Here is a 25,262-nt window from a genome sequence, read left to right as displayed (position 1 = left end):
ACTGGATACCAACAGCTGTTCTCTTTGTACCAGTTGCAAGTATTGTCCCATACAAAGCATATACTGATGCTGATATACTGAAATACTCAATTTGTTCAAAGTGGTGTAGATTATACTAATCACTAAACTTGGGATAAAGGACCTTGAATGTTCCCTCCCTCATGCTATTCCCACAGAATGAACACTGAACCACATATCTAAACCACAATGATGGCAAGTAAACCTTGCATGTGAAAATAACTTTAGTTTGTTGGTTATCAAATAAAGCTTATATGTTGCCTTCAGGGGTTTTTTCCCAGCCGGAACTCATTTCCAGCACCTCTCAGTTGGGCACCATTTTCATTATAAGAGAACAAGGGAGGTGTTCGTGGTGAATTCCGGCACCTCTTTTTCTAGAAAAATAGCACTGGTTTCCATATTTAGACAATAATAAATAAGAATAATCTCTTAATAACTTTGCATATTCATTTCTCATATTGACTGTTTCTTAATGCAGATTTATGAAATGCGTAACAGAAATGCAGTGGCCTTTGAATTTTGTACTACAAAAAGTCTATTACTAGGTTCTAGTCTCTTGGTTATTTTGTTTATCTCTTCTCTGTTTTGTAAAATTCACATCATTCTGTAGCTGGTAGAGCTTGGATTTGATATCTGATGCCAGATTGTTTGTTGCATATCCTTAGAACGTTTTTTTTTGTTTTTGTTTTACCTCTGTGAATTCAGCCTTTTGGTTTTGGCAACATAACCAATTTCAATCTAAACATCTTTATTACTAGGTACTGGAAAGCTTTAAAATAATGGATTATAGCTTGCTGCTGGGAATCCATATATTGGACTCTGCTGCAAAAGAGAGAGAGGGTGAAACTTCTCAAAACACATCGGATTCTAAACGCCCAGGAGGACAGAGAGTTCTCTATTCTACAGCGATGGAATCAATACAGGGTCCAGGAAAATCTGGGGACTGTGTCATCACAGAGAGTACCAACACGTAAGTCCCTAAAAATCTGTTCTCTTTTTATTTTATTTTTAATAAAGTTTTTTTTATTAAAGATTTTCCTTGTTTACAAATGCACATGCATTGTCTCTTTTTTCAGGTTATGTTTTCTACAGATCAGTTACATTTGTTGTGAGACATTGGTGTTATGTGCAGAATGGGGTTAGGAAGAAGAGAGGGGGTGGGATGGTAAAGCCTATGTTCTTTTGCTGAGTGTATGTGTGGGGTTTTTGTGTCAGCTTCACTTGAGTAGGTTCTCTTTCTATTTGCTTGTTATGTTTCCCTGGTGGTGAGAGAGGTTGGGGTGGCCTAGGGGTTGGATGGTTGCATTTGCTTGACTGCAGTTGGATTTCTTTGTGCATGTGTGAGAGTGGCATTGTTGGGTTAAGTTATCCATATGCTGTCGGTGGGTTTGTGGTGTTGTCTTGTTGGGCTGTGTATGTGATAAACGGGAGCCGTACCGGAGTGAAGGCATCCTCTTCTATTTCTCCCTGTGTCAGTTTCAGTCTATTGGTTAGCTTTCCTAGAAAGGCTGTTTCCCCTAAAAATCTGTTCTTAAAACAAAAAAGAGTTAATGGCTATTTCTGAATCATTCCCTCATGTTCCAAATATTACATCTACAACGGGCTTTCAATTTGTGAATGATGGAAGGATAGATTTGAATCAAATATCTTTTGGAAAACCCAATGTCCTCCCGCAGACCAGAAAATCCCAAAAAAAGAGATTGGTTTATCAGTTGTGTGCCCAAGAAAAGCAGAAACCCAGGAACAACCTTAAATCTCTGGTATTATTTATACTATTTGGGCACATACCAAAGGGAAATAAAGAAAAAGGTTAATCATGTAAGATTACAAGTAATGTTGTAACAGAAATGTAAGTGTGTGAAGAGGGAGAAAAAGTGGCTTCAGAAATTGCAACTACTGACTTTCTCCAAAAAAAGATTTACAGATCAGCTGAGGCAGTCAGCCCCCTGACACTTTCAAATGTCTGGTGACCTGGAGCAAGGTGTGCTCCCATTGCCCACCTGCTGTTGGTTGAGGTGAGCATGCCTCACTGAAGTAAAGAAACCATGGGGAACTCACTTGAAGTGAGAACTCACTGCTCCTTTGGAAGCCATGCCAGTTCTGGCCCTCTAGCTGACATGGTGTAGGTTGTTAGGTGTGGGACAGGTGAGCCTGGCTTGCTAGGAACAGGCAGGCCGGCCCAGTGGGGAGCCCTGATGGCCAAAGTTGGCCTACACTCCTGCTATAGAGGCATAATAGAAAACCTTTGCCTGCGGCAGCCATGAGATCAACATCCCTTAAGTCCTTCCCTGATAGTATCACTGTGTGGTGCTATTCACACTCATTGTTTGCACCAATTTGTGTGTAAAATGAATGAAGCTGTGCTCCAATTGTTGTTAGTTCTTAACCTGTACATCATGCTGTAGATTATACTGGAAAATTGAAGCCAAAGTACACTTGTTAAAATGAAACTAAAAAGGATAGTCTGCTTTGAACATCCATTTTGTTCACCAAACCATGTTGTCCTTTGCATGTGCTGTCTTAATCGAAACACTATGAATCATAGAATCATAGAGTTGGAAGAGACCACAAGGGCCATCGAGTCCAACTCCCTGCCAAGCAGGAAACACCATCAGAGCACTCCTGACATATGGTTGTCAAGTCTCTGCTTAAAGACCTCCAAAGAAGGAGACTCCACCACACTCCTTGGCAGCAAATTCCACTGTCGAACAGCTCTTACTGTCAGGAAGTTCTTCCTAATGTTTAGGTGGAATCTTCTTTCTTGTAGTTTGGATGGGTTCTTTTGTTTTTCATTGCTAGTATGTTTCAGTTTTAACTTTTCAAAGAAGATCTAATGTATAATGTCTCACTCTGTTGCTTCTCTTAGAATGGGTGGCATTCCGGCTAAAAGCCACAAAGGAGAAAAGCTTCTGCTATTTATGGGCATTATTGATATCCTGCAGTCTTACAGGTAACGTAGAATAGCATTATTTGGATACAGATATATCTGCTGGATTTAAATTGGTTGTAAGATGGAGTATATGTCATTAAGTGCTTGTGTGTGTGTTATTAGGTTAATAAAGAAGCTGGAGCATTCCTGGAAAGCACTTGTTTATGATGGGGTAAGCCATGCTTTGTATTGTTTGAATGTTTGGTTTTTGTGTTAATTACTTCTCTCTTACTGCTGACAATTGCATACTGTGTGTGACATGAGGATATTTATGCTGTTGAAGTTCACTGCCATTGGTGCATTTGCTTATTTATAAGTGACAAATACCGATCGACAAATATCCAAAAGTTTATAGTCTGCCTAGTGGTAGTTGGGTAAACAACAGATGGAAGGAGAGGGAGAGGCAAGGGCCAAAGGGAAAGCAACTGTAAATATTGTTTTCACTGGGGATGAAGACAAAACTGGTATTTGCAAAGGCTAGAGTGCAAAAACTTTTCTTAAATTAACAGACAAGAAATAAGCTTTCCAGTGGCAAAGACATTCAGCACAACAGCTAGCATCCTAACCCCCTGATAGTGTTGGTAATTAATCTAGCCTCCCTTTGCATGTTTTAAAGACGTCATCAGACTGGCATCCATATAAGGCTTGTTATTTGTTCAGGCAACTGTATCTGGAACATCTGTCTTCATCATGAATCGGTTAGGGAATTGATAAACACCTTAGTAAGCCTTCAAACAACATCTCAATGTTTAAACAGAGGGAGTCAGTCTTTAACTTCCCCTGAAGAAGTTGGGGAGCCTCTGTAAATATTATTATGAAATTAAATGGGCTGAAGTTGAACAGTACATGTTGGCAATGATACCTTGACAGTGAGTGACGAACACTGGATTTTTTTAGCTACATGATCTATTGAAGATTTCACAATTCTGTTAAAAATGTCTTCCACCATATACAGTGGATGACCTCCAAGGTCACAGAAGTAGACTTGCTCTCCTTGCTGTGCAGCCCCTCCCCCAAATCTGCTGTGGCCCCCAGAGCAGATTTTGGAGGCATTCAGGGAGAGGTGGAATCTGTTCCACTGATGATGTCCATTCTGCTGAATGATGAATATTGTTGAATTTCTCCATTGTAGTCTTTTTAAAAAAATGTTTTCTCTCTGTCCTAATATTAAATACCTTTATTTTTTTGTCTTGTAGGACACAGTTTCAGTACACAGGCCAAGTTTTTATGCTGATAGGTTTTTAAAGTTTATGAGTTCCAGGGTATTCAAAAAGAATCAGGGTAAGTGCCATGTCACCAGTCGTGAAGTTAGAGCCACTCTTCAGTTGTTGCTTTTGTTAGTTGCATTTATTCATTGCTTTCTACAAAAAAGTCTCAATGTGACATACTTCTCCTATGGAGACACCTTGAAAATAGCTTTTGAATGGTGACTTAGCTGGTAAGATGGCTGGCACTGTTGGTGGATGTGTCACATGATGAAGAATAGGAAGGGGATCCCCATGTTAAATGTTGCTGGGAGACACAGGGTGCAAGACAGCTGTTGCCATCATGGTATGCCATCTGCTTTCCCGAAGAATTTGGCTGCTATCAAAAACAGACTGCAGGACTAGATGGAGTCCAGGGGCTGCTTTGCATGACAGACTGTGGCTTTTTACTGCTGTGCTATGCTGAGGTTAAACCAAGGGTTCCGTTAGTGTTCTATCTGAACTGGGACTTGTGGTCAAGCTCACAAACCACAAGCTGTAACTAAGACCAGCTGCAGCTTGTGGTTAGTGAGGAGAGAGCCTAACTACAAGTCCCAGTTTACACAACATGCTAAGCTCACAGTATGGCATGAAAAAGATTTTTGAGGAGCAAAATGGCTGAGAACTGCTCTCCAGGAGTCGGCGTGGTCTTCACAAGTTATAGTTTGACAAACTGTTTAATGCAACCCAGGTCTTTGTGTGATCCAGCAAGAATCTTCCCAAGTTATATGTTACATTTTTCATGCTTTAAGTTCTCTCAGAAAAATTGTTTTAGAAGTATCTATGATTCTATGATTCTGTCTGAAGGTGGGCTGTCCACAAAACTTTGTAATGGTTTTTCTGCCTGTGACTCTTAAGTCACACCTAATGCTGGCACAACTGTTGAGAATGTTCTGGCTTATTTTCAAACATAGCAAGGTACAGTGGTGCCTTGTTTTTCAAACAGCTTAGTTCATAAACAACTGCTGCAAACCCGGAAGTAAGTGTTCCGGTTTGTGAACTTTGCCTTGGAAGCCGAACATGCTCCGTTTTGAGTCCTGAGCTTCCATCTTTACTGTTGCACTGCTAATTTGCGCCCCCCATTATAATTGTAATGTTCTGGGGAGAGCTCTGCATCCCAGCTGGTTTGAAGAGTGAGAGAGAGAGAGCTGCTTTGGGGGGGGGGGAGAGAAAGGACTGGCTTGGGGGTGGAGAGAGAGTTGAATCATAGAATCATAGAATCATAGAATCATAGAATCATAGAATCATAGAGTTGGAAGAGGCCACAAGGGCCATCGAGTCCAACCCCCTGCCAAGCAGGAAACACCATCAGAGCACTCCTGACATATGGTTGTCAAGCCTCTGCTTAAAGACCTCCAAAGAAGGAGACTCCACCACACTCCTTGGCAGCAAATTCCACTGTCGAACAGCTCTTACTGTCAGGAAGTTCTTCCTAATGCTTAGGTGGAATCTTCTTTCTTGTAGTTTGGATCCATTGCTCCGTGTCCGCTTCTCTGGAGCAGCAGAAAACAACCTTTCTCCCTCCTCTATGTGACATCCTTTTATATATTTGAACATGGCTATCATATCACCCCTTAACCTCCTCTTCTCCAGGCTATACATGCCCAGCTCCCTTAGCTGTTCCTCATAAGGCATCGTTTCACGCGCCTGCCCACCCTGCACCCACCCATGCACCATCAGGGGAAGCAGCCAGCGCCCACCCTGGACCCATCCCTGCCCCCTTGGGGGAAGCAGCCTACTTGAAGTTGGACATGCCTGATCTACAATACTGTTCTATTTATTTTATACTACAGTACATTGATTATTGCTTTCATTTTATGGATCAGTGGTCTTGTTAGATAGTAAAATTCATGTTAAATTGCTGTTTTAGTGGTTGTTTTTAAAAGTTTAGAATGGATTAATCCGTTTTGTATTACTTTCTATGGGAAAGCATATCTTGGTTTTCGAGCGCTTTGGTTTTGGAACGGACTTCCGGAACGGATTAAGTTTGAGAACCAGAGTACCACTGTAGTCGGGATGCTTATAACAACAACTTCTTCTTCTTCTTCTTCTTCTTCTTCTTCTTCTTCTTCTTCTTCTTCTTCTTCTTCTCTCTCTCTCTCTCTCTCTCCCCCACCAACCTAGCAGTTCAAAAGCAGACCAGTGCAAGTAGATAAATAGGTACCACTTCGGTGGGAAGGTAAACAGCATTTCCTTGTGCTCTGGCTTCTGTCGTGGTGTCCCATTGTGCCAGAAGCTGTTTAGTCCTGCTGGCCACATGACCCAGAAAGCTGTCTGTGGACAAACGCCGGCTTCCTTGACCTGAAGCAAGATGAGTGCTGCACCCCATAGTCGCCTTTGACTGGACTTAACCGTCCAGGGGTCCTTTACCTTTACCTATAACCTATTGGAAGTTATCTGAACTTTTGTAACATGGAATGTGTCATTCAAGTATTTTGTGAGTGCCTATGCACACATTTTTTAAAAAATTTAAATAATTCAGCTGGAATACCATCACTTCCACTGGCCTTGTTATTAGCAGTGCTTTCTAAGGCCCATTTGACTTCACTCTCCAGGATGTCTGGCTCAAGGTCAGCAACCACACTACCTGGGGTGTACGAGCCATCCATATCTTTCTGGTATAGTTCCTCTGTGTATTCTTGCCACCTCTTCTTAATGTTGCGAGCCTCCATCTATAGTTCTTCAGGCACTCTGCCCACCAAATCTAAATCCTTAAACCTGTTCCTCACTTCCACTGTGTATTCATAAGGGATTTGATTTAGATTGTATCTTACCGGCCCAGTGGTTTTTCCTACTTTCTTCAGTTTAAGCTTGAATTTTGCAATAAGAAGCTGATGATCGGAGCCACAGTCAGCTCCAGGTCTTGTTTTTGCTGACTGTATAGAGCTTCTCCATCTTTGGCTGCAGAGAATATAATCAATCTGATTTCGATGCTGCCCATCTGATGATGTCCATGTGTAGAGTCGTCTCTTGTGTTGTTGGAAAAGCGTGTTTGTGATGACCAGCTTGTTCTCTTGACAGAACTCTATTAGCCTTTGCCCTGCTTCGTTTTGATCTCCAAGGCCAAACTTGCCAGTTGTTCCTTTTATCTATTGATTCCCTTCTTTAGCATTCCAATCCCCTATAATGAGAAGAACATCCTTCTTTGGTGTCACTTCTATAAGGTGTTGTAAGTCTTCATAGAATTGGTCAATTTCAGTTTCTTCAGCACCAGTAGTTGGTGCATAAACTTGGATTACTGTGATGTTAAAAGGTCTGCCTTGGATTCGTATTGAGATCATTCTAACGTTTTTGAGATTGCATCCCAGTACAGCTTTCGCCACTCTTTTGTTGACTATGAGGGCAATTCCATTTCTTTTACGGGATTCTTGCCCACAGTAGTAGATATGATGGTCATCTGAACTAAATTCGCCCATTCCCATCCATTTTAGTTCACTGATGCCCAGGATGTCAATATTTATCCTTGCCATCTCATTTTTGACCACATCCAACATACCCAGGTTCATGGTTCTTACATTCCAGGTTCCTATGCAATATTTTTCTTTACAGCATTGGACTTTTCTTTCGCTTCCAGGCATATCCGCAACTGAGCGACCTTTCGGCTTTGGCCCAGCCTCTTCATCAGCTCTGAATCTACTTGTACTTGTCCTCCGCTCTTCCTCAGTAGCATGTTGCACGCCTTCCAACCTGAGGGGCTCATCTTCCAGTGTCATAACTTTTATATGCCTGTTGTCTTTGTCCATGGAGTTTTCTTGGCAGGGATACTGGAGTGGCTTGCTGGTTCCCACTCCAAGTGGATCACGTTTGGTCAAAACTTTCCACTATGACCTGTCCATCTTGGGTGCCCTGCTTGGCATAGTTCATAGCTTCTCTGAGTTATTCAAGCCCCTCCGCCACGGCAAGGCAGTGATCCAAGGGGTTTAAAATTTCAAAATTTATTTATTTATTTATAAAATATTTCAAAATTTAAAAGATGATGCTGTTAAGGTGCTACACTCAATATGCCAGCAAGTTTGGAAAACTCAGCAGTGGCCAGAGGATTGGAGAAGATCAGTCTACATCCCAATCCCAAAGAAGGGCAGTGCCAAAGAATGCTCCAACTACCGCACAATTGTGCTCATTTCACAAGCTAGCAAGGTTATGCTTAAAATTCTACAAGGTAGGCTCAAACAGTATGTGGACCGAGAACTCCCAGAAGTGCAAGCTGGATTTAGAAGAGGCAGAGGAACCAGAGACCAAATTGCAAACATGCGCTGGATTATGGAGAAAGCTAGAGAGTTCCAGAAAGACATCTACTTCTGCTTCATTGACTATGCAAAAGCCTTTGACTGTGTCGACCACAGCAAACTGTGGCAAGTTCTTAAAGAAATGGGAGTGCCTGATCACCTCATCTGTCTCCTGAGAAATCTCTATGTGGGACAAGAAGCTACAGTTAGAACTGGATATGGAACAACTGATTGGTTCAAAATTGGGAAAGAAGTACGACAGGGCTGTATATTGTCTCCCTGCTTATTTAACTTATATGCAGAATTCATCATGCAAAAGGCTGGGCTGGATGAATCCCAAGCCGGAATTAAGAGTGCCGGAAGAAATATCAACAACCTCAGATATGCAGATGACAAAACCTTGATGACAGAAAGTGAGGAGGAATTAAAGAACCTTTTAATGAGGGTGAAAGAGGAGAGCACAAAATATGGTCTGAAGCTCAACATCAAAAAAATGAAGATCATGGCCACTGGTCCCATCACCTCCTGGGAAATAGAAGGGGAAGAAATGGAGGCAGTGAGAGATTTTACTTTCTTGGGCTCCATGATCACTGCAGATGGTGACAGCAGCCACGAAATTAAAAGACGCCTGCTTCTTGCGAGAAAAGCCATGACAAACCTAGACAGCATCTTAAAAAGCAGAGACATCACCTTGCCAACAGAGGTCTATATAGTTAAAGCTATGGTTTTCCCAGTAGTGATGTATGGAAGTGAGAGCTGGAAAATAAAGAAGGCTGATCGCTGAAGAATTGATGCTTTTAAATTATGGTGCTGGAGGAGGCTCTTGAGAGTTCCATGGACAGCAAGATCAAACCTATCCATTCTTAAGGAAATCAGCCCTGAGTGCTCACTGGAAGGACAGATCCTGAAGTGGAGGCTACAATACTTTGGCCACTCATGAGAAGAGAAGACTCCCTGGAAAAGACCCTGATGCTGGGAAAGATTGAGGGCACAAGGAGAAGGGGACGACAGAGGACGAGATGTTTGGATAGTGTTCTCAAAGCTACCAGCATGAGTTTGACCAAACTGCGGGAGGCAGTGGAAGACAGGAGTGCCTGGCATGCTCTGGTCCATGGGGTCACGAAGAGTCGGACACGACTAACCGACTAAACAACAACAACAACATGCACACATTTATGCAGAGAGCAACATGGACATGATCCTTCCCAGTGTATACATGTATGGAGGAATCCCCATAATGCTCAATATCCCTTCCTTGGGCAATGTTCTTGAATGGGTGGTTGCTAGATCCAGGTGCTCTTGGAGGAAGCTGATTTTCTAGATCCATTTCAATTGGGGTTTAGCCCAGTTTTGGCACAGAAACTGCTTTGGTTGCCCTGTGTGATGACCTCCATTGGGAGAGACAGGGGAAATGTGTCCCTGTTAATTCTCCACAACCTCTTTTGTTGTCTGTGCTCTGGTAACCTCAATATTCGATTATTGCAATGTGTTATACTTAGGGCTGCCTCTGAAGACAGTTTGGAAACTTCAGCTAGTCAGAACTGGGTGGCTCGGCTGCTCACTGGAGCAAGACGGTGTGAGCATCTGACACGGATCCTGGCCACTGGCTACCAGTTATTTTCCAGGCCCAATTCTAAGTGCTGATTTTGATTTTGACCTATAAAGCCTTAAATGGTTCAGGACTGCAGTACCTCAAGGACCCAGACCCTGCAACCATCATTGAAGGCCATTCTTCATGTGCCCCCTCCACAAGAGGTCCAGAGAGCAACAACCTAAGAACAGACCTTTTCTACAGTGGCTCTCCGTTTGTTGAATGCTCTTTCCAGAGAGGCTCACCTGGCACCTTTATTGTGTATATTTAGGTTCCAGACGAAAATGTTTCTCTATAACCAGGCCTTTGGCTGATTGAACATTCCATGGCTTTTCAAATGTTGGCGGATGGTGGCGGTTATTGGTTTGTTTTTTATTTGTTTAGTGTTCTCATTTTGTATTTTTATGTTGTGAACTGCCCTGTGAACTTAAGGGGAAGGGCAGTATACAAATTTAATAAGTAATAACAATGGTCATAGACATGCAGAGGTCTCATGATTACTCTGGTGCGCTGCCTGCCACATGTGTGCCAGAGGATATAGTGGGCAGGGGGAGGGACAGGATTCCACTATTCTTTGTGAGATCCCTCTGCATGTAGGCCCTGGTTCTATATGGGCAGCAGCAGCAGCACACAACCTTGTCCTGGTTGCAATTTAAATTTAAAGCCATCTGCACCTGGTTAAGGTGCAGATGGCTTTAAAAATGTATACAGTCAAGGATATCAGTATTTATTTTTAACATAAAATAAGCAGATTATAGGTTATTTCACTAAAATGTTCTTGAAGTTCTTTACAATAATTTCAGATATGCAGGGGAGGAATCTATATTTTAGGTTTGTTTTCAATTATATTTTTAGCCAAACAGACATTTCCCTTGCAATTTTATTTGCAAGAGGATTTAGGTTTATATAACCATAAAATCTTACATTGTAAAATATATTCCAGTGAAAAATAGGCAGATGCCATTTTTTGGGATGAAGAGATTACATGGTATAAGTATGCCTGATACTTGGCTTATTACTAGCTCCCTGCCGTGAAAAAGTTCAAGTTTTTTTACTGCAATGCTGAATGTAAATATGTCTCAGATTTATACTGCCCATATTATAGACTCTTCTAAAGACATTATTACAATGTACTTAGAATAATGGAAATTGATTGGGCAATCTGATCAAACCTCTTTTTTAACAGTCAGCAGCATTCAAGTGAGATGAACAAGAAAGGATTGTGAAAGTGTTTGTGTAACAGTGAAAAATCCTTCTTAAAAGTTCATTGCTTAGTTTATCTGTATTTAATTAATCTGCCTTGTTTTTATCCTCTCTCTTTTTGAATGCAGCTTTAAAGTCCTCTCCCTCCAAGAAACGATGCAATTCCATTGCTGCTTTAAAAGCTACATCACAAGAATTTGTTTCTGTGGTTAGCCAAGATTGGAAAGATGAAAATCATGACTTGCTTACTGAGGGGCAGAGCTATTGTAGCCTTGATGAAGAAGGTAATGCTTCAAATGAGCTACACTGCTCTTAATAAACAGAAATATTTTCAAGATTTTTGGCACTTCTGCTTAAAAAATGAGTGAAAAAAGTGGGAGATTTAAAACCAGTGAAGAAGCTTAAAGCAATGATTAAAAAACAATGCTTAGAGAATTCTAGATTGTCTGGGCAAAGCTTGAAATCCTTTAAATCAGGAGTTGTTAGTCTCCAGCTGCCATCAGCTGCCATCAGCATTGCCAGGATTCAGGAATGAAAGGAGTTGTGGTCCAGCAGCATCTATAAAGCCACCTCTGCTGCAATTAAGATGGTAACCACCCTGGAACACACCTTCATCTTGGGAATTGCTTTTGGTCCATTGCTTATGCTGCTTATCTCAATTCTAATTGTCAAGACATAGGACAGAGCCACAGCATACATTGAAAGCACCCCCAACACACATCTAGAGAACTTGCCTCTCCCCAAAGAATCATGGGAACTATAGTCTTCCCCTCAGAGAGCTACAATTCCAAGTTCCCTTAACAAACTAAGTTCCTGGGATTGTTTTGGGGAAGCCTGGGGTTTAAATGTGTTGTGAATGTGCTTTAAATATACAGTGTGGATCTCCTCATACAAGCCTTGGCAGATGACTGATCCACAGCCACTGGGCACTGAACATCTCTGCCACTCTTTCTGGGCCCATATCAGCATGAGGCAAAATCAACCTTTGTTTTCCTTCTCCCATTAGTTTTCTCTTCATAAACCATGGTTAATAAGCTATGGTGCACTTCTTCCTCTCTCCCCCCACCCAGCCCCCCCAAAATAGAAAAATCTTCTTTGGTGTGAAGAACCTATAGCTGAGAACATCCTGGCTTGTTAGCTGACATTGAGCTAGAGCTCCTCAGTTTGGACATAATTCTTAATGCAAGCCAGGATATTCAAGCCCAAAGCCAAAAATATAATATGCACTGGAGGTGAGATATGAAGAAAGAGCACATAGTCCCAAGGCTTGTGCATGCCTTTACATGTTGCCACTATAGGTGAGCAGGTAAGATTTTCCATGAAAATGTATTCGTTTCATATTTGCAAGAATGATTTACAGACTTTTTTCCCCTCTGCACAGTATTAGCCTCCCGACATCAGCCAGATTTAGTGCCAAGCACACCTTCCCTTTTTGAAGCAGCATCTTTAGCAACCACAATTTCTTCTTCTTCTTTGTACGTAGATGACAATTATCAACATGATGGAACTCGGTTTTATTCTAACAGGTAATTAAAATTTGTATATATGCTAGAGATGGGTGGACTCTTTCCCCAAACCCAACTGTTCTGATTTGTACTTAATTCAGGGGGAAACAGATCAGTTACAGATCTGATCTCTGCCTTATTACAAGCGAGAGCCTTCTGAGCCTGCAGCATCCCAGCCAGTGCAGATTTATTTCTCCCCGTTCAGTTGTTTCAGCGGACTTGCCAGGGATTGTAAGGTGGAGGTGGGGGAGCATGTGCTGCACTACAGTTCCTTTCATCTCTGACCATTCAGATGATTATGTTTCAGTTTAATAAGCCCAGCACATGAGAGGACTGCAGGCATGACCAAAATATGCATTGTGGCTTATGAAACCTAAATAGGTTGGTACAAACTCACCCATAGATTCATCAGTGCAACCCTATAATTTAATTAGAATTAAACCCCCCTGAGTCCCAGCTAAGTGTGTCTAAGGGCTTATTCACACTTACCTGTTATGTTTTTGAGTAAAGTTTTTAATTATTATTTCATGTATATATATCTATCAATATCAGAGAGAGAACAATTATAACAACAGACAAAAATTGAAAGATGAAAAACAGACACATAGAATGAGTTAAATTAAAGTAACAAATCCAAGTAGAGGATCAACTTTTATCAGGTCTGCTTTCTAAAGCTGTGTCTCTCAGCACTTTTTTGTGCCCTGGAGCTTTACCCACAAAAACCTGCTCTTTAAAGCTATAGTGCAACAAGCAGCAATTTGGTTTTTTCCGGACTGCTGTTTTTTCTGATTCAGCAATAAAGAACATTTTACATACTCTGTTTGGTAAAGGGAATTATAGTATACTCCATACTTTTCTGTTCTGAAATGTACTTTGCAGGTGTTCTACTGGAAGGTTTGATAACCTCAGTATTTCCTCCTGCAGTAATTGGTTTTTCAAACTATTCTTTATCTGTTCAACCCAGGGAAAGGTAATTTACATTTGTTTAAATATATGCCAACTTCCTCTTCAGTCACTTATAAACCAGTGCCAAGCACTATTCAGGTGCTGAGTATATCTGTTTCAAGCTAAGCTATAAGTGATAGCCTCTAGCTGTTTACATTAAAACTTCTGCTTATAAATGCAAGGAAGCTGCCTGGAAAGCTGCTTGTGAAGTATTTTTCATGAGGAAAAATTGTCAAAACTTGCCTTTTATATCAGCAAAGTAAGCATTGTCATGCTCAGATCAGTAAGATATTCCTTTATGCCTTTAAAAATGAAGCAAAATTTACATTTTTAAAGCAAAGTGTCACTGCCAAAGATAAAATTTTGTCAAGTTGTTAAGCTTGTATAAAGCAGGACAACCAAATGAGAGAAAAAGTATCCAATCTTCATAACTGTGACTTGCTCACACAAACCCTAAGGGACGTATCCAGCTAAGTTCTGCTCAGAGTAGAGCTGTTGAAATTAATAACCTAAATTAGCCATATCCATTCCTTTCAATGGGTGTACTCCCCAGGGCTAAGATCCAAGATGTAACTGAACGACTGCAAGGAATCATAAAACCCACTGACAAATACCCCTTCCTCTTGGTTCATGTGGGAACCAATGACACTGCAAGCAATAGCCTCCAGAAGATCAAAAGAGATTACGAGGCTCTGGGCAGGAAATTGAAGCAATTAAATGCACAAATTGTCATCTCATCTGTCCTCCCAGTTGAACGACGTGGCCCAGGGAGAGAGGGAAAAATAGTGGAAGTGAACAACTGGCTTCGCAAATGGTGTAAACAGGAACGGTTTGGATTCTTAGATCACGGACTGCAGTTTCTTGAAGATGGACTTCTGGCAAGCGATGGGCTGCACCTCACAATGGTTGGGAGGAATGTTTTTGCAAAAAATCTCAGAAACCTCATCAGGAGGGCTTTAAACTGACTAATGTGGGGGAGGGAGACAGTGGTCCTGAAGGTAGGAGTCTATCAATTGATGAAGATGATCATCCAAATGTCATAGACCGAATGGAGCAAACAGCACACAGACCTAGTGGTGGGAGGAAAAAATCCTTAAATAAGAGACACGGGGGAATGATTAATGGACTTCAATGTCTGTACACTAATGCGCAAAGCATGGGAAATAAACAAGATGAGCTTGAGCTCTTGGTGCAGCAAACTAAATATGACATAATAGGAATCACTGAAACCTGGTGGGATAAGTCCCACGATTGGAATGTAATAATGGAGGGATACAATCTATTTCAGAGAAACAGACCAGACAAGAAAGGAGGAGGAGTGGCGTTATATGTCAGGGATGTGTATACCTGTGAAGAGATCCAAGATTTAGAACCTCAAAGCCAAAGTGAGAGCATTTGGGTCAAAATTAAGGGAGAGAAGAATAACAGTGACCTCATTGTGGGAGTTTACTATAGATCCCCAAGCCAAACGGAGGACATAGATGATGCCTTCCTGGAACAGATGGCCAAGCATGCAAAAGGAAGGGAGATAGTAGTAATGGGGGACTTCAATTACCCGGATATTTGTTGGATGTCAAACTCAGCCAAGAGCATAAGGTCAAACAGATTCCTCACTGGCCTTGCAGACAACTTCATTGTCCAGAAAGTGGGAGAAGCAACAAGAGGAACAGCCATTTTAGATCTGGTCCTAACCAATGTTGATGACCTGGTTAGTGGGGTAGAAGTGGAAGGATCATTAGGCGCGAGTGATCATGCTCTTCTGAAGTTTACTATACAGCGGAAAGGAGCAGCCAAGCATACTAGGACTCAATTTCTCGACTTTAAGAAAGCCGACTTCATAAAACTTAGGGAAGTGCTGGGTGAGATCCCATGGACAGTAATACTAAAAGGAAAGGGAGTTCATGATGGCTGGGAGTTTGTTAAGAGGGAGATAGTAAAAGCACAACTTCAGGCAATACCAATGAGACGGAAACATGGAAGGTGCCTAAAGAAGCCAGGGTGGCTATCTAAAGAACTTTTAACTGAGTTAGGATTAAAAAAGTATGTGTACAAAAAATGGAAAAGGGGGGAAACCACCAAAGAGGAATTCAAACAAATAGCCAGCACGTGTAGACACAAAGTCAGAAAAGCTAAAGCACAGAATGAACTCAGGCTTGCTAGAGAGGTTAAAAGCAACAAAAAAGGCTTTTATGGGTATGTTCTTAGCAAAAGGAAGAACAAAGAAACAGTGGGGTCACTCAGAGGAGAAGATGGTGAAATGCAAACAGGGGACACAGAAAGGGCTGAACTCCTCAATGCCTTCTTTGCCTCAGTCTTCTCCGATAAAGAAAACAATGCCCGACCTGAAGAATTTGGAGCAAATGATTCAGCAGAGGAAACACAGCCCAGAATAACTAAGGAGATAGTACAAGAATACTTGGCTAGTCTAGATGTATTCAAGTCTCCAGGGCCAGATGAACTGCATCCAAGAGTATTAAAAGAACTGGCAGATGTGATTTCAGAACCACTGGCAGTCATCTTTGAGAATTCCTGGAGAACAGGCGAAGTCCCGGCAGACTGGAGGAGGGCAAATGTTGTCCCTATTTTCAAAAAGGGGAAAAGAGAGGACCCAAATAATTACCGCCCAGTCAGTCTGACATCAATACCAGGGAAGATTCTAAAGCAGATCATTAAGCAAACAGTCTGTGAGCACCTAGAAAGGAATGCTGTGATCACCAATAGTCAGCATGGATTTCTGAAAAATAAGTCGTGTCAGACGAACCTGATCTCGTTTTTTGTCAGAATTACAAGCCTGGTAGATGAAGGGAACGCAGTGGATGTAGCCTACCTTGATTTCAGCAAGGCATTTGACAAGGTGCCCCATGATATTCTTGTAAAGAAGCTGGTAAAATGCGGTCTTGACTATGCTACCACTCAGTGGATTTGTAACTGGCTGACTGACCGAACCCAAAGGGTGCTCATCAATGGTTCTTCTTCATCCTGGAGAAGAGTGACTAGTGGGGTGCCACAGGGTTCTGTCTTGGGCCCGGTCTTATTCAACACCTTTATCAACGACTTGGATGATGGACTCAAGGGCATCCTGATCAAATTTGCAGATGACACCAAACTGGGAGGGGTGGCTAACACCCCAGAGGACAGGATCACACTTCAAAACGACCTTGACAGATTAGAGAACTGGGCCAAAACAAACAAGATGAAGTTTAACAGGGAGAAATGTAAAGTATTGCACTTGGGCAAAAAAAATGAGAGGCACAAATACAAGATGGGTGACACCTGGCTTGAGAGCAGTACATGTGAAAAGGATCTAGGAGTCTTGGTTGACCACAAACTTGACATGAGCCAACAGTGTGACACGGCAGCTAAAAAAGCCAATGCAATTCTGGGCTGCATCAATAGGAGTATAGCATCTAGATCAAGGGAAGTAATAGTGCCTCTGTATTCTGCTCTGGTCAGACCTCACCTGGAGTACTGTGTCCAGTTCTGGGCACCACAGTTCAAGAAGGACACTGACAAACTGGAACGTGTCCAGAGGAGGGCAACCAAGATGGTCAAAGGCCTGGAAACGATGCCTTATGAGGAACGGCTAAGGGAGCTGGGCATGTTTAGCCTGGAGAAGAGGAGGTTAAGGGGTGATATGATAGCTATGTTCAAATATATAAAAGGATGTCACATAGAGGAGGGAGAAAGGTTGTTTTCTGCTGCTCCAGAGAAGCGGACACGGAGCAATGGATCCAAATACAAGAAAGAAGATTCCACCTAAACATTAGGAAGAACTTCCTGACAGTAAGAGCTGTTCGACAGTGGAATTTGCTGCCAAGGAGTGTGGTGGAGTCTCCTTCTTTGGAGGTCTTTAAGCAGAGGCTTGACAACCATATGTCAGGAGTGCTCTGATGGTGTTTCCTGCTTGGCAGGGGGTTGGACTCGATGGCCCTTGTGGTCTCTTCCAACTCTATGATTCTATGATTCTATTCTATGATTCTATGATTCTACTCAGAGTATGGCTAACTCTAGTTATAACTCTTAATATAGAGAATGGTATAGTTCTCTCCCCATCCTTAATTCAACTGAATGTGGGCATTCCTCGTTACATATTTTTGGTTTTATTTTAGTGAGAGGTAGTATATAAATATTTTGAATAAATAATAAAATATACCTGATCATGCTAATAATCATAATCTCAATTCTCTGTTAATTTGGAGTGACTGCCATGTTTCTGACTATGTATCCATAATTACATAGTCTGTGGACAGACTGCATGGATGAGTGAAACCAACTACCTGTCTCCTTGATCCTTTCCCATCCTGGCTTATAAAAGTGAGCCAGGAGGAGCTGGGCAATGGGCTTGGCGGGGTGGTGAATGCTTCTCTCTGTGAGGGAGCCTTCCCAGACCTGCTGGAAGAGGCAGTCATTAAACCGCTTCTTAAAAAAAATCTCTAGAGCTGGCCAATATGACCAACTATCACCCAGTCTCAAACCTTCCATTCTTGGGCAAGGTGATAGAGCGAGTGGTTGCTGAACAACTCCAGGCACGCCTGGAAGAAGCGGACCATTTGGATCCCTTCCATTCGGGATTCAGGCCTCATCATGGGACTAAAACTGCCTTGGTTGCGCTGGTCGATGATCTCCGGCGGGCTAGGGACAAAGGTGAGAGCTGTTTCCTAGTTCTGTTGGATCTCTCAGCGGTTTTGATACCATCAACCATAACATTCTTCTGGACCTTCTAGAGGGGCTAGGAGCTGGGGGCACTGTTATATAGTGGTTCCACTCCTTCCTCCTGGGCTGTGTTCAGAAAGTGGCGGGGAGGGGGATGAGTGTTCAGACCCCTGGGCTCTCACTTGTGGGGTGCCTCAGGGTTCCATCCTCTTGCCCCATGCTTTTCAACATCTATATGCAGCCGCTGAGAGAGATCATCAGGGGGTTGCAGCTGGGTGTTCATCAGTATGCAGATGATACCCAGCTCTACCTCTCTTTCAAATCAGAACCAGTGAAGGTGGTGAAGGTCCTGTGTGAGTGTCTGGAGGCAGTTGGAGGATGGATGGCGGCTAACAGATTGAGGTTGAATCCTGACAAGACGGAAGTACTGTTTTTGGGGGACAGGGCGGGCAGGTGTGGAGGACTCCCTGGTCCTGAATGGGGTAACTGTGCCCCTGAAGGACCAGGTGTGCAGCCTGGGAGTCATTTTGTACTCCCAGCTGTCCATGGAGGCGCAGGTCAATTCTGTGTGCAGACTGTCTCGCCAGAGTGGTGCATGCTCTAGTTATATCTTGCTTGGATTACTGCAATGCACTCTATGTGGGGCTACCTTTGAAGGTGACCCGGAAACTACAACTAATCCAGAATGCGGCAGCTAGATTGGTGACTGGGAGCAGCCGCCGAGACCACATAACACTGGTCTTGAAAGACCTACATTGGCTCCCAGTACGTTTCTGAGCACAATTCAAAGTGTTGGTGCTGACCTTGAAAGCCCTAAACGGCCTCGGCCCAGTATACCTTAAGGAACGTCTCCACCCACATCGTTCAGCGCAGACACTGAGGTCCAGCTCCGAGGGCCTTCTGGCGGTTCCCTCGCTGCAAGAAGCCAAGTTACAGGGAACCAGGCAGAGGGTCTTCTTGGTAGTGGCACCCGCCTTGTGGAATGGCCTCCCTCCAGTTGTCAAAGATCAAAACAACTACCAGACTTTTAGAAGACATCTGAAGGCAGCCCTGTTTAGGGAAGCTTTTAATGTTTAATAGACTATTGTATTTTAATATTCTGTTGGAAGCCTCCCAGAGTGGCTGGGGAAACCCAGCCAGATAGGCGAGGTATAAATAAATTATTATTATTATTATTATTATTATCATCATCATCATCATCATCATTATTATCATTATCATCATCAGTGCGGAGTAGAATCCTCCACTCACTGAAAGGGAAAAGCCATCCTTTTGCAATTCCATAGCCATCCTCATGGCAGGAGTGACAGAGCTGAGAAACTGTTAAGCAGCAAGGAATCTCTGTTGTGATCTTGAGCACATGCCTAGATGGTATCTGGATATGGGCACAATGCACTTACTGTCTGCTGAAGGTTTCTGTGCTGCCAGAGGTAACTATTTTGGTTTGCATTAACTATCAGTATAACGTGACCTGAAAAGCTTATATTGCTGCATCTGTTCATACTGGAAGAAGGGTGTCAGGTGAAGTAGAAGCAGGGATACAGATTTTACTCTAGTACTGTTGTCCATTGCTTGTTGCAACACACAGCATGAAAACAGTTCCTTTACAGGTGGCAAACATTTTAGGTGTGGCCAGTTGACACACTATCACTGACATGCTGGTCCTTTTGGACCTGGAAGAAAGTGGAATGGGATGGGGTGAACTTATATGGGCTTGGCCGACATTCACAGGGCCAGGATCAGAACCCCCATGCAAAATGCCTGCCGCCTGTATTAGTACTTGTGCAGGAGGGGAGAAACTGCCAGGAGCTGTTTTTTGCCCTGCCCTGGTGACAGCTGGAAAAAGCAATTGAGTGGGACAGAAGGGACTGATAAATTTGCATTCCATGCGAGAGGGGTGAATGGCATTGGACTGGGAAATGACCTCAGTCTTGCAACCTGTATGATTGCTTTTTACACACCTAACCTTTCCTTCTTTTTAATAAAAAAGTCATCAATACAGATAATGTGTTAGATAAAATAAAAATCCCACAAGCGGGTGTTGAAATAAAACACTAAATGTTCCACTGGAACACTGAAATGGAATGCTGAAATGAAATCCATTTTAAAATAAAAGGAAAAACTAAATACAGAGAAGCAGTGTTGTTTCATGCAATATTATAATTACAATCACATCGCAAACAATAAGACCTGCATGAAACCAAATAAAGCCTTATGACATAAGAAGTAGTCATTCTGAGTTGCACTCAGTGACAGCCAAAATAAGAAATATAGATGGGAATACAGTAGTGAGTGAGTTGGAACAACTTGAAGGGTATCTAAGACGAAGTGGTACTAAGATAAATCTGACTCTATGAACAGCAGTAGATAAAACAAAGGAATATGAATGGAAGGAGAGAAAAGAATAGATGATAAAGGGAGATGCAGCAAGACAACAGAAAATGCAATAGGATGTCAAGGAAAGATAGATTGGGAAGTTTATACAGCGACCATGATATGATAAAAATGTATATATAAATGTATATTTAAAAATGCATGCAGATAGATAGATAGATAGATAGATAGATAGATAGATAGATAGATATTTGATGTAGTTGTGAATCACTGTAGCAGGCCATGTTTTTCCCCAAGCTACATGCTAGAGTCAGATTCCAAAGAAAATAGACTCTACAAGTTGGCTGGGCAGCTTGACCATTGGGAAATCATTTTCTGAATTCCAAATACACTAACTGGGTAAATAGTAACTTGACCGGGAGCAAAAGAACAATACCTCTCATCTATATCCAGGTATCCCCAGGTTTATCTTCCTTGTCCTTCTGGCGCAAGCCCACTGCTCAGCTGTAGACAAAGTGGTGGACCAAAGCCCTTCCTAACTGCAGAGAATCCCTTGCTGGAGTTCAAAATTAAACACATCAGCATTTCCTGGTTAATTAATCAACTGTAATTTCAAATGCTTTAGCTATTACAGATTGACTTAGGCACACACAAAAACCATGAACAGTATAGCACAGACATGTCCAAAATCCGTTCCGGGGGCCTAATCCGACCCGCCAGTCGATTTAATCCAGCCCCATGGCAGTATATGTCCTGGGGTAAAATCCTAAAAAAAGCCCAGCAACTTCAATCCTAAAAAAAGCTCAAGAACTTTGGGGTAAACTTCAATCCTAAAAAAACCCTCAAGAACTTTGGCCGGCCCTCATGCATGTTCAGTTCATCAAATCTGGCCCTCTTTGAAAAAAGTTTGGGCATCCCTGGTATAACAGATGAGTAGCTATGACTGTTCCACAGAAAGAGACTGCAGCTTTTATTAAAGTATCTGGCAACTGACAATACTAAAAATGAACTTACAAATGCCACATTTTACTTATGGCAAAAATAAAAAGCCCAAAATGGACTTTGGTTTTCTGCGGGTGTCCTATTGCACTGTACTGAAACCTGTTTTCTCTCTGCAGCCTTCATCATGACAGATGTGATTGTGCATCCTAATTTCTGATAATGCAAATTTGCTTCTGCTGTTACTTAAGTCTGGTAGAATAAAAGTACCTTTAACATCAGTCAACTTCACTTCAATCTGGAAAACGTATTAAAAAGTCAATTCCACTTACTCCTTTTCTAATAATAATAATAATAATAATAATTTATTTATTTATACGTACATATGTACATACATACATACATACATACATACATACCTTCCCTATCTGGCTGGGTTTCCCCAGCCACTCTGGGCGGCTTCCAACAGAATATTAAAAACACGATAATATATCAAACATTAAAAACTTCCCTAAACAGGGCTGCCTTCAGATGTCTTCTGAAAGTCAGGTACAGTACTTGTTTATTTCCTTGACATCTGATGAGAGGGCGTTCCACAGGACGGGCGCCACTACCGAGAAGGCCCTCTGCCTGGTTCCCTGTAATCTCACTTCTCACAGTGAACAAACCACCAGAAGGCCCTCGGAGCTGGACCTCGATGTCCAGGCTGAACGATGGGGGTGGAGACGCTCCTTCAGGTACACTGGGCTTTCAAGGTCAGCACCAACACTTTGAATTGTGCTCGGAAACGTACTAGGAGCCAATGTAGGTCTTTCAAGACTAGTATTATGTGGTCTCGGCGGCATTTCCCAGTCACCAGTCTAGCTGCCGCATTCTGGATTAGTTCGTTTCTAGGTCACCTTCAAAGGTAGCCCCACGTAGAGCGCATTGCAGTAGTCCAAGCGGGAGATAACCAGAGCATGCACCACTCTGGCGAGAGAGTCTGCGGGCAGGTAGGGTCTCAGCCTGCGTACCAGATGGAGCTGATAAACAGCTGCCCTGGACACAGAATTGACCTGCGCCTCCATGGACAGCTGTGAGTCCAAAATGACTCCTAGGCTGCACACCTGGTCCTTCAGGGGCACAGTTACCCCATTCAGGACCAGGGAGTCCCCCACACCTGCCCACCCCCTGTCCCCCAAGAACAGTATTTCTGCCTTGTCAGGATTCAACCTCAATCTGTTAGCTGCCATCCAACCTCCAACTGCCTCCAGACACTCACACAGGACCTTCACCACCCTCACTGGTTCTGATTTGAAAGAGAGGTAGAGCTGGGTATCATCTGCATACTGATGAACACCCAGCCCAAACCCCCTGATGATCTCTCCCAGCAGCTGCATGTAGATGTTAAAAAGCATGGGGGAGAGGACGGAACCCTGAGGCACCCCACAAGTGAGAGCCCAGGGGTCTGAACACCACTTTCTGGACGTGTTCCAGGAGGAAGTGAGCGGAACCACTGTATGACAGTGCCCTCAGCTCCCAGCTCCTCATGGTTAAGAAGGATGTCATGGTTGATTGTATCAAAGGCCGCTGCTCAGTCACCTTGCCCAAGAATGGAAGATTTGAGACTGGGCGTTAGTTGGCCATATTGGCCAGGTCCAAATAATTTTTTTAAGAAGCAGTTTCATAACCGCTTCTTTCAGCGGGTCTGGGAAGGCTCCCCACAGAGGGAAGCTTTCACCACCCCACAGAGCTCATCGCCCTGACCTTCCCAGCTCGCTTTTATGAGCCAGAATGGGCAAGGATCAAGGAGACAGGTGGTTGGTTTCACGCATCCAAGCAGCCTGTCCACATCCTTGGAGGTAACACATTGGAATTGATCCCAAGCAACTCGACTAGACAGGACTCTAGCACTCTCCCGCCCCAGCCCTGCTCCCATGGTGGAGTCTACCTCTTTCCAAATCTGAGTGACTTTATCTGCAAAAAACTTGCAAAATCATTGCAGGAGGTCTTGGGGTCCTTACTGGGCCCCAATGGCGAAGGTGGTTCTGTTAGATTGCGAACCACCTGAAAGAGTCTTTTGCTGCTGTTTTCTGCAGATGCAATAGAGGTGGTGAAGAAAGTCTGCTTCACCATCACTATCACCACTTGGTAGGCTCGACGTTGAGCTCTAACCCATGTCTGGTCCAATTCAGAACGAGTTTTCTGCCACCGGTGCTCTAGAAGTCTCAGTGATTGTTTCATTGCCCTCAGCTCTGGCTCCATGCAACTGCTTTGCAAAACAGTAATTGCAGTGCAAGTAAGGTATCATTGCCAGAGAGCATTCTGATGATCTACTGGGTCGCTCTTCATCAGTACCTTGACTCTTTTTGCAGCTGAAAAATGGTCAGACTTAGAAAAAAATACTGTTCTTATTTAGTATTGGTATATTAGACCAGGCTAAGAAAAAGTTGGTTGTTCTGTTGCCTAGAACTTTTTAAGCTACTGGTGTGATGCTTGCATAAAATAAATTGGAGGAGAGGTGTCAAATAATACATTAGACTAAAATATGAAAAAACCACATATCAGTTTTGTTAACTTTTAAATGTAGATAATTGTGCTAAAACAGATTTGTATTTACTACATACTATTTTTAACACAGTTTTTCTTACATGTAAGTGATTTTTGCTGAAGCAGACCGGAAAGTAGGTGAAAGTACTGAAGTAGGTGCAAAAAGAAGTTTCTCTAGGGAAAGTGGTACATGTACAGCATATTAAATACTTGTTTGTTCACTGTGTAGTATTTGCACAGCCCCTTTTGAAATAACTTGGCCTGAAGGATATATCTACACTACAAATGTACATCAGTCTATGATGATGATTATAATTATCATTATTTATATACCGCCCTATACCCCGCAGGTCTCAGAAAAAAACAACTATTAAAAGCAATTTAACATCGATAGAATTAAAGCTATTCATATACATAAAATCTAGTAAAATCATACCAGTAATTACAATAAAAACAACACAGCACCAATTCTTGTTTGCCTCTTGTTCCAATTCTGAGATAAAAATACTGTAGTTATCTCTATATTGTAGCAATTTCTCCTCCCTCCTCCCCCAGAAAAATCCACTCTATGCAAATACAGTACAGTACTCACTTTTTAAAACCTATTTGGTGTCAATTCCTACTGCCAGCTGTTGCTGCCATTCTCTGATAAAATTACTATGTGGGTGAGCCAAGCCAATCATGTAGTTGAGAGTCAGTTGCCTTTATCATGAACACATTTATGCAGAGCGCCAGAAAGCCATTGGACAAAAAGTAAGGCATTTTACCTATCAGTTTCCCAGCAGAATTGGAGCTCCCAGTGTTTTCTGTAGGAAGCAAATTACTGTTTAAACCGTTTCAAACCTGTAGTACAGCTATTTTCTTGGAATAACAGCCTTGGCAAAATCAGCTGCCATCAGCAATGAGTACGGAACCTTCTTTTGGAAGTATGTGTGAGTTTCCACGTGAACTGTTCATGGGATGCATCTGATAGTAAATGTTGTGGGAGGTGAACAATGATAACTGAACTCTAATCTTATGTTACATTAGTCTCTTAAGTATTATACATTTTCCACAACGAGCAAGATGGTTTTGCCTGGTATTGTGCGATACACTTGCTCTTCATTTCAGATTCAATGGAAATCAAAAGTGTAAAATTAACCTCTA

At 42.5% G+C, this 25,262-nt stretch overlaps 1 protein-coding gene across 5 annotated transcripts in view; it reads left to right on the top strand.

The window, feature by feature from the left end:
- The window catches only part of PIP5K1B (phosphatidylinositol-4-phosphate 5-kinase type 1 beta), a gene marked incomplete at its 3' end in the record, with an annotated part of 92,932 nt that overhangs the window by 57,291 nt on the left and 10,379 nt on the right, over positions 1–25,262 (top strand). For all 5 annotated transcript variants that reach the window (XM_083576910.1, XM_083576913.1, XM_083576911.1 and 2 more), the window contains 6 exons: positions 777–988; positions 2,885–2,968; positions 3,071–3,119; positions 4,144–4,228; positions 11,340–11,495; positions 12,593–12,737. In XM_083576910.1, the coding sequence (XP_083433036.1) occupies positions 777–988; positions 2,885–2,968; positions 3,071–3,119; positions 4,144–4,228; positions 11,340–11,495; positions 12,593–12,737 (731 nt within the window). The remainder of the gene's footprint in view (positions 1–776; positions 989–2,884; positions 2,969–3,070; positions 3,120–4,143; positions 4,229–11,339; positions 11,496–12,592; positions 12,738–25,262) is intronic.

The sequence above is a fragment of the Podarcis filfolensis genome, assembly GCF_964270895.1.
Source record: "Podarcis filfolensis genome assembly, chromosome: 11".
Lineage (NCBI taxonomy): Eukaryota > Metazoa > Chordata > Lepidosauria > Squamata > Lacertidae > Podarcis > Podarcis filfolensis.
The sequence above is the reverse complement of the archived record's forward strand: the minus strand, read 5'-3'. Positions and strand labels throughout refer to the sequence as shown.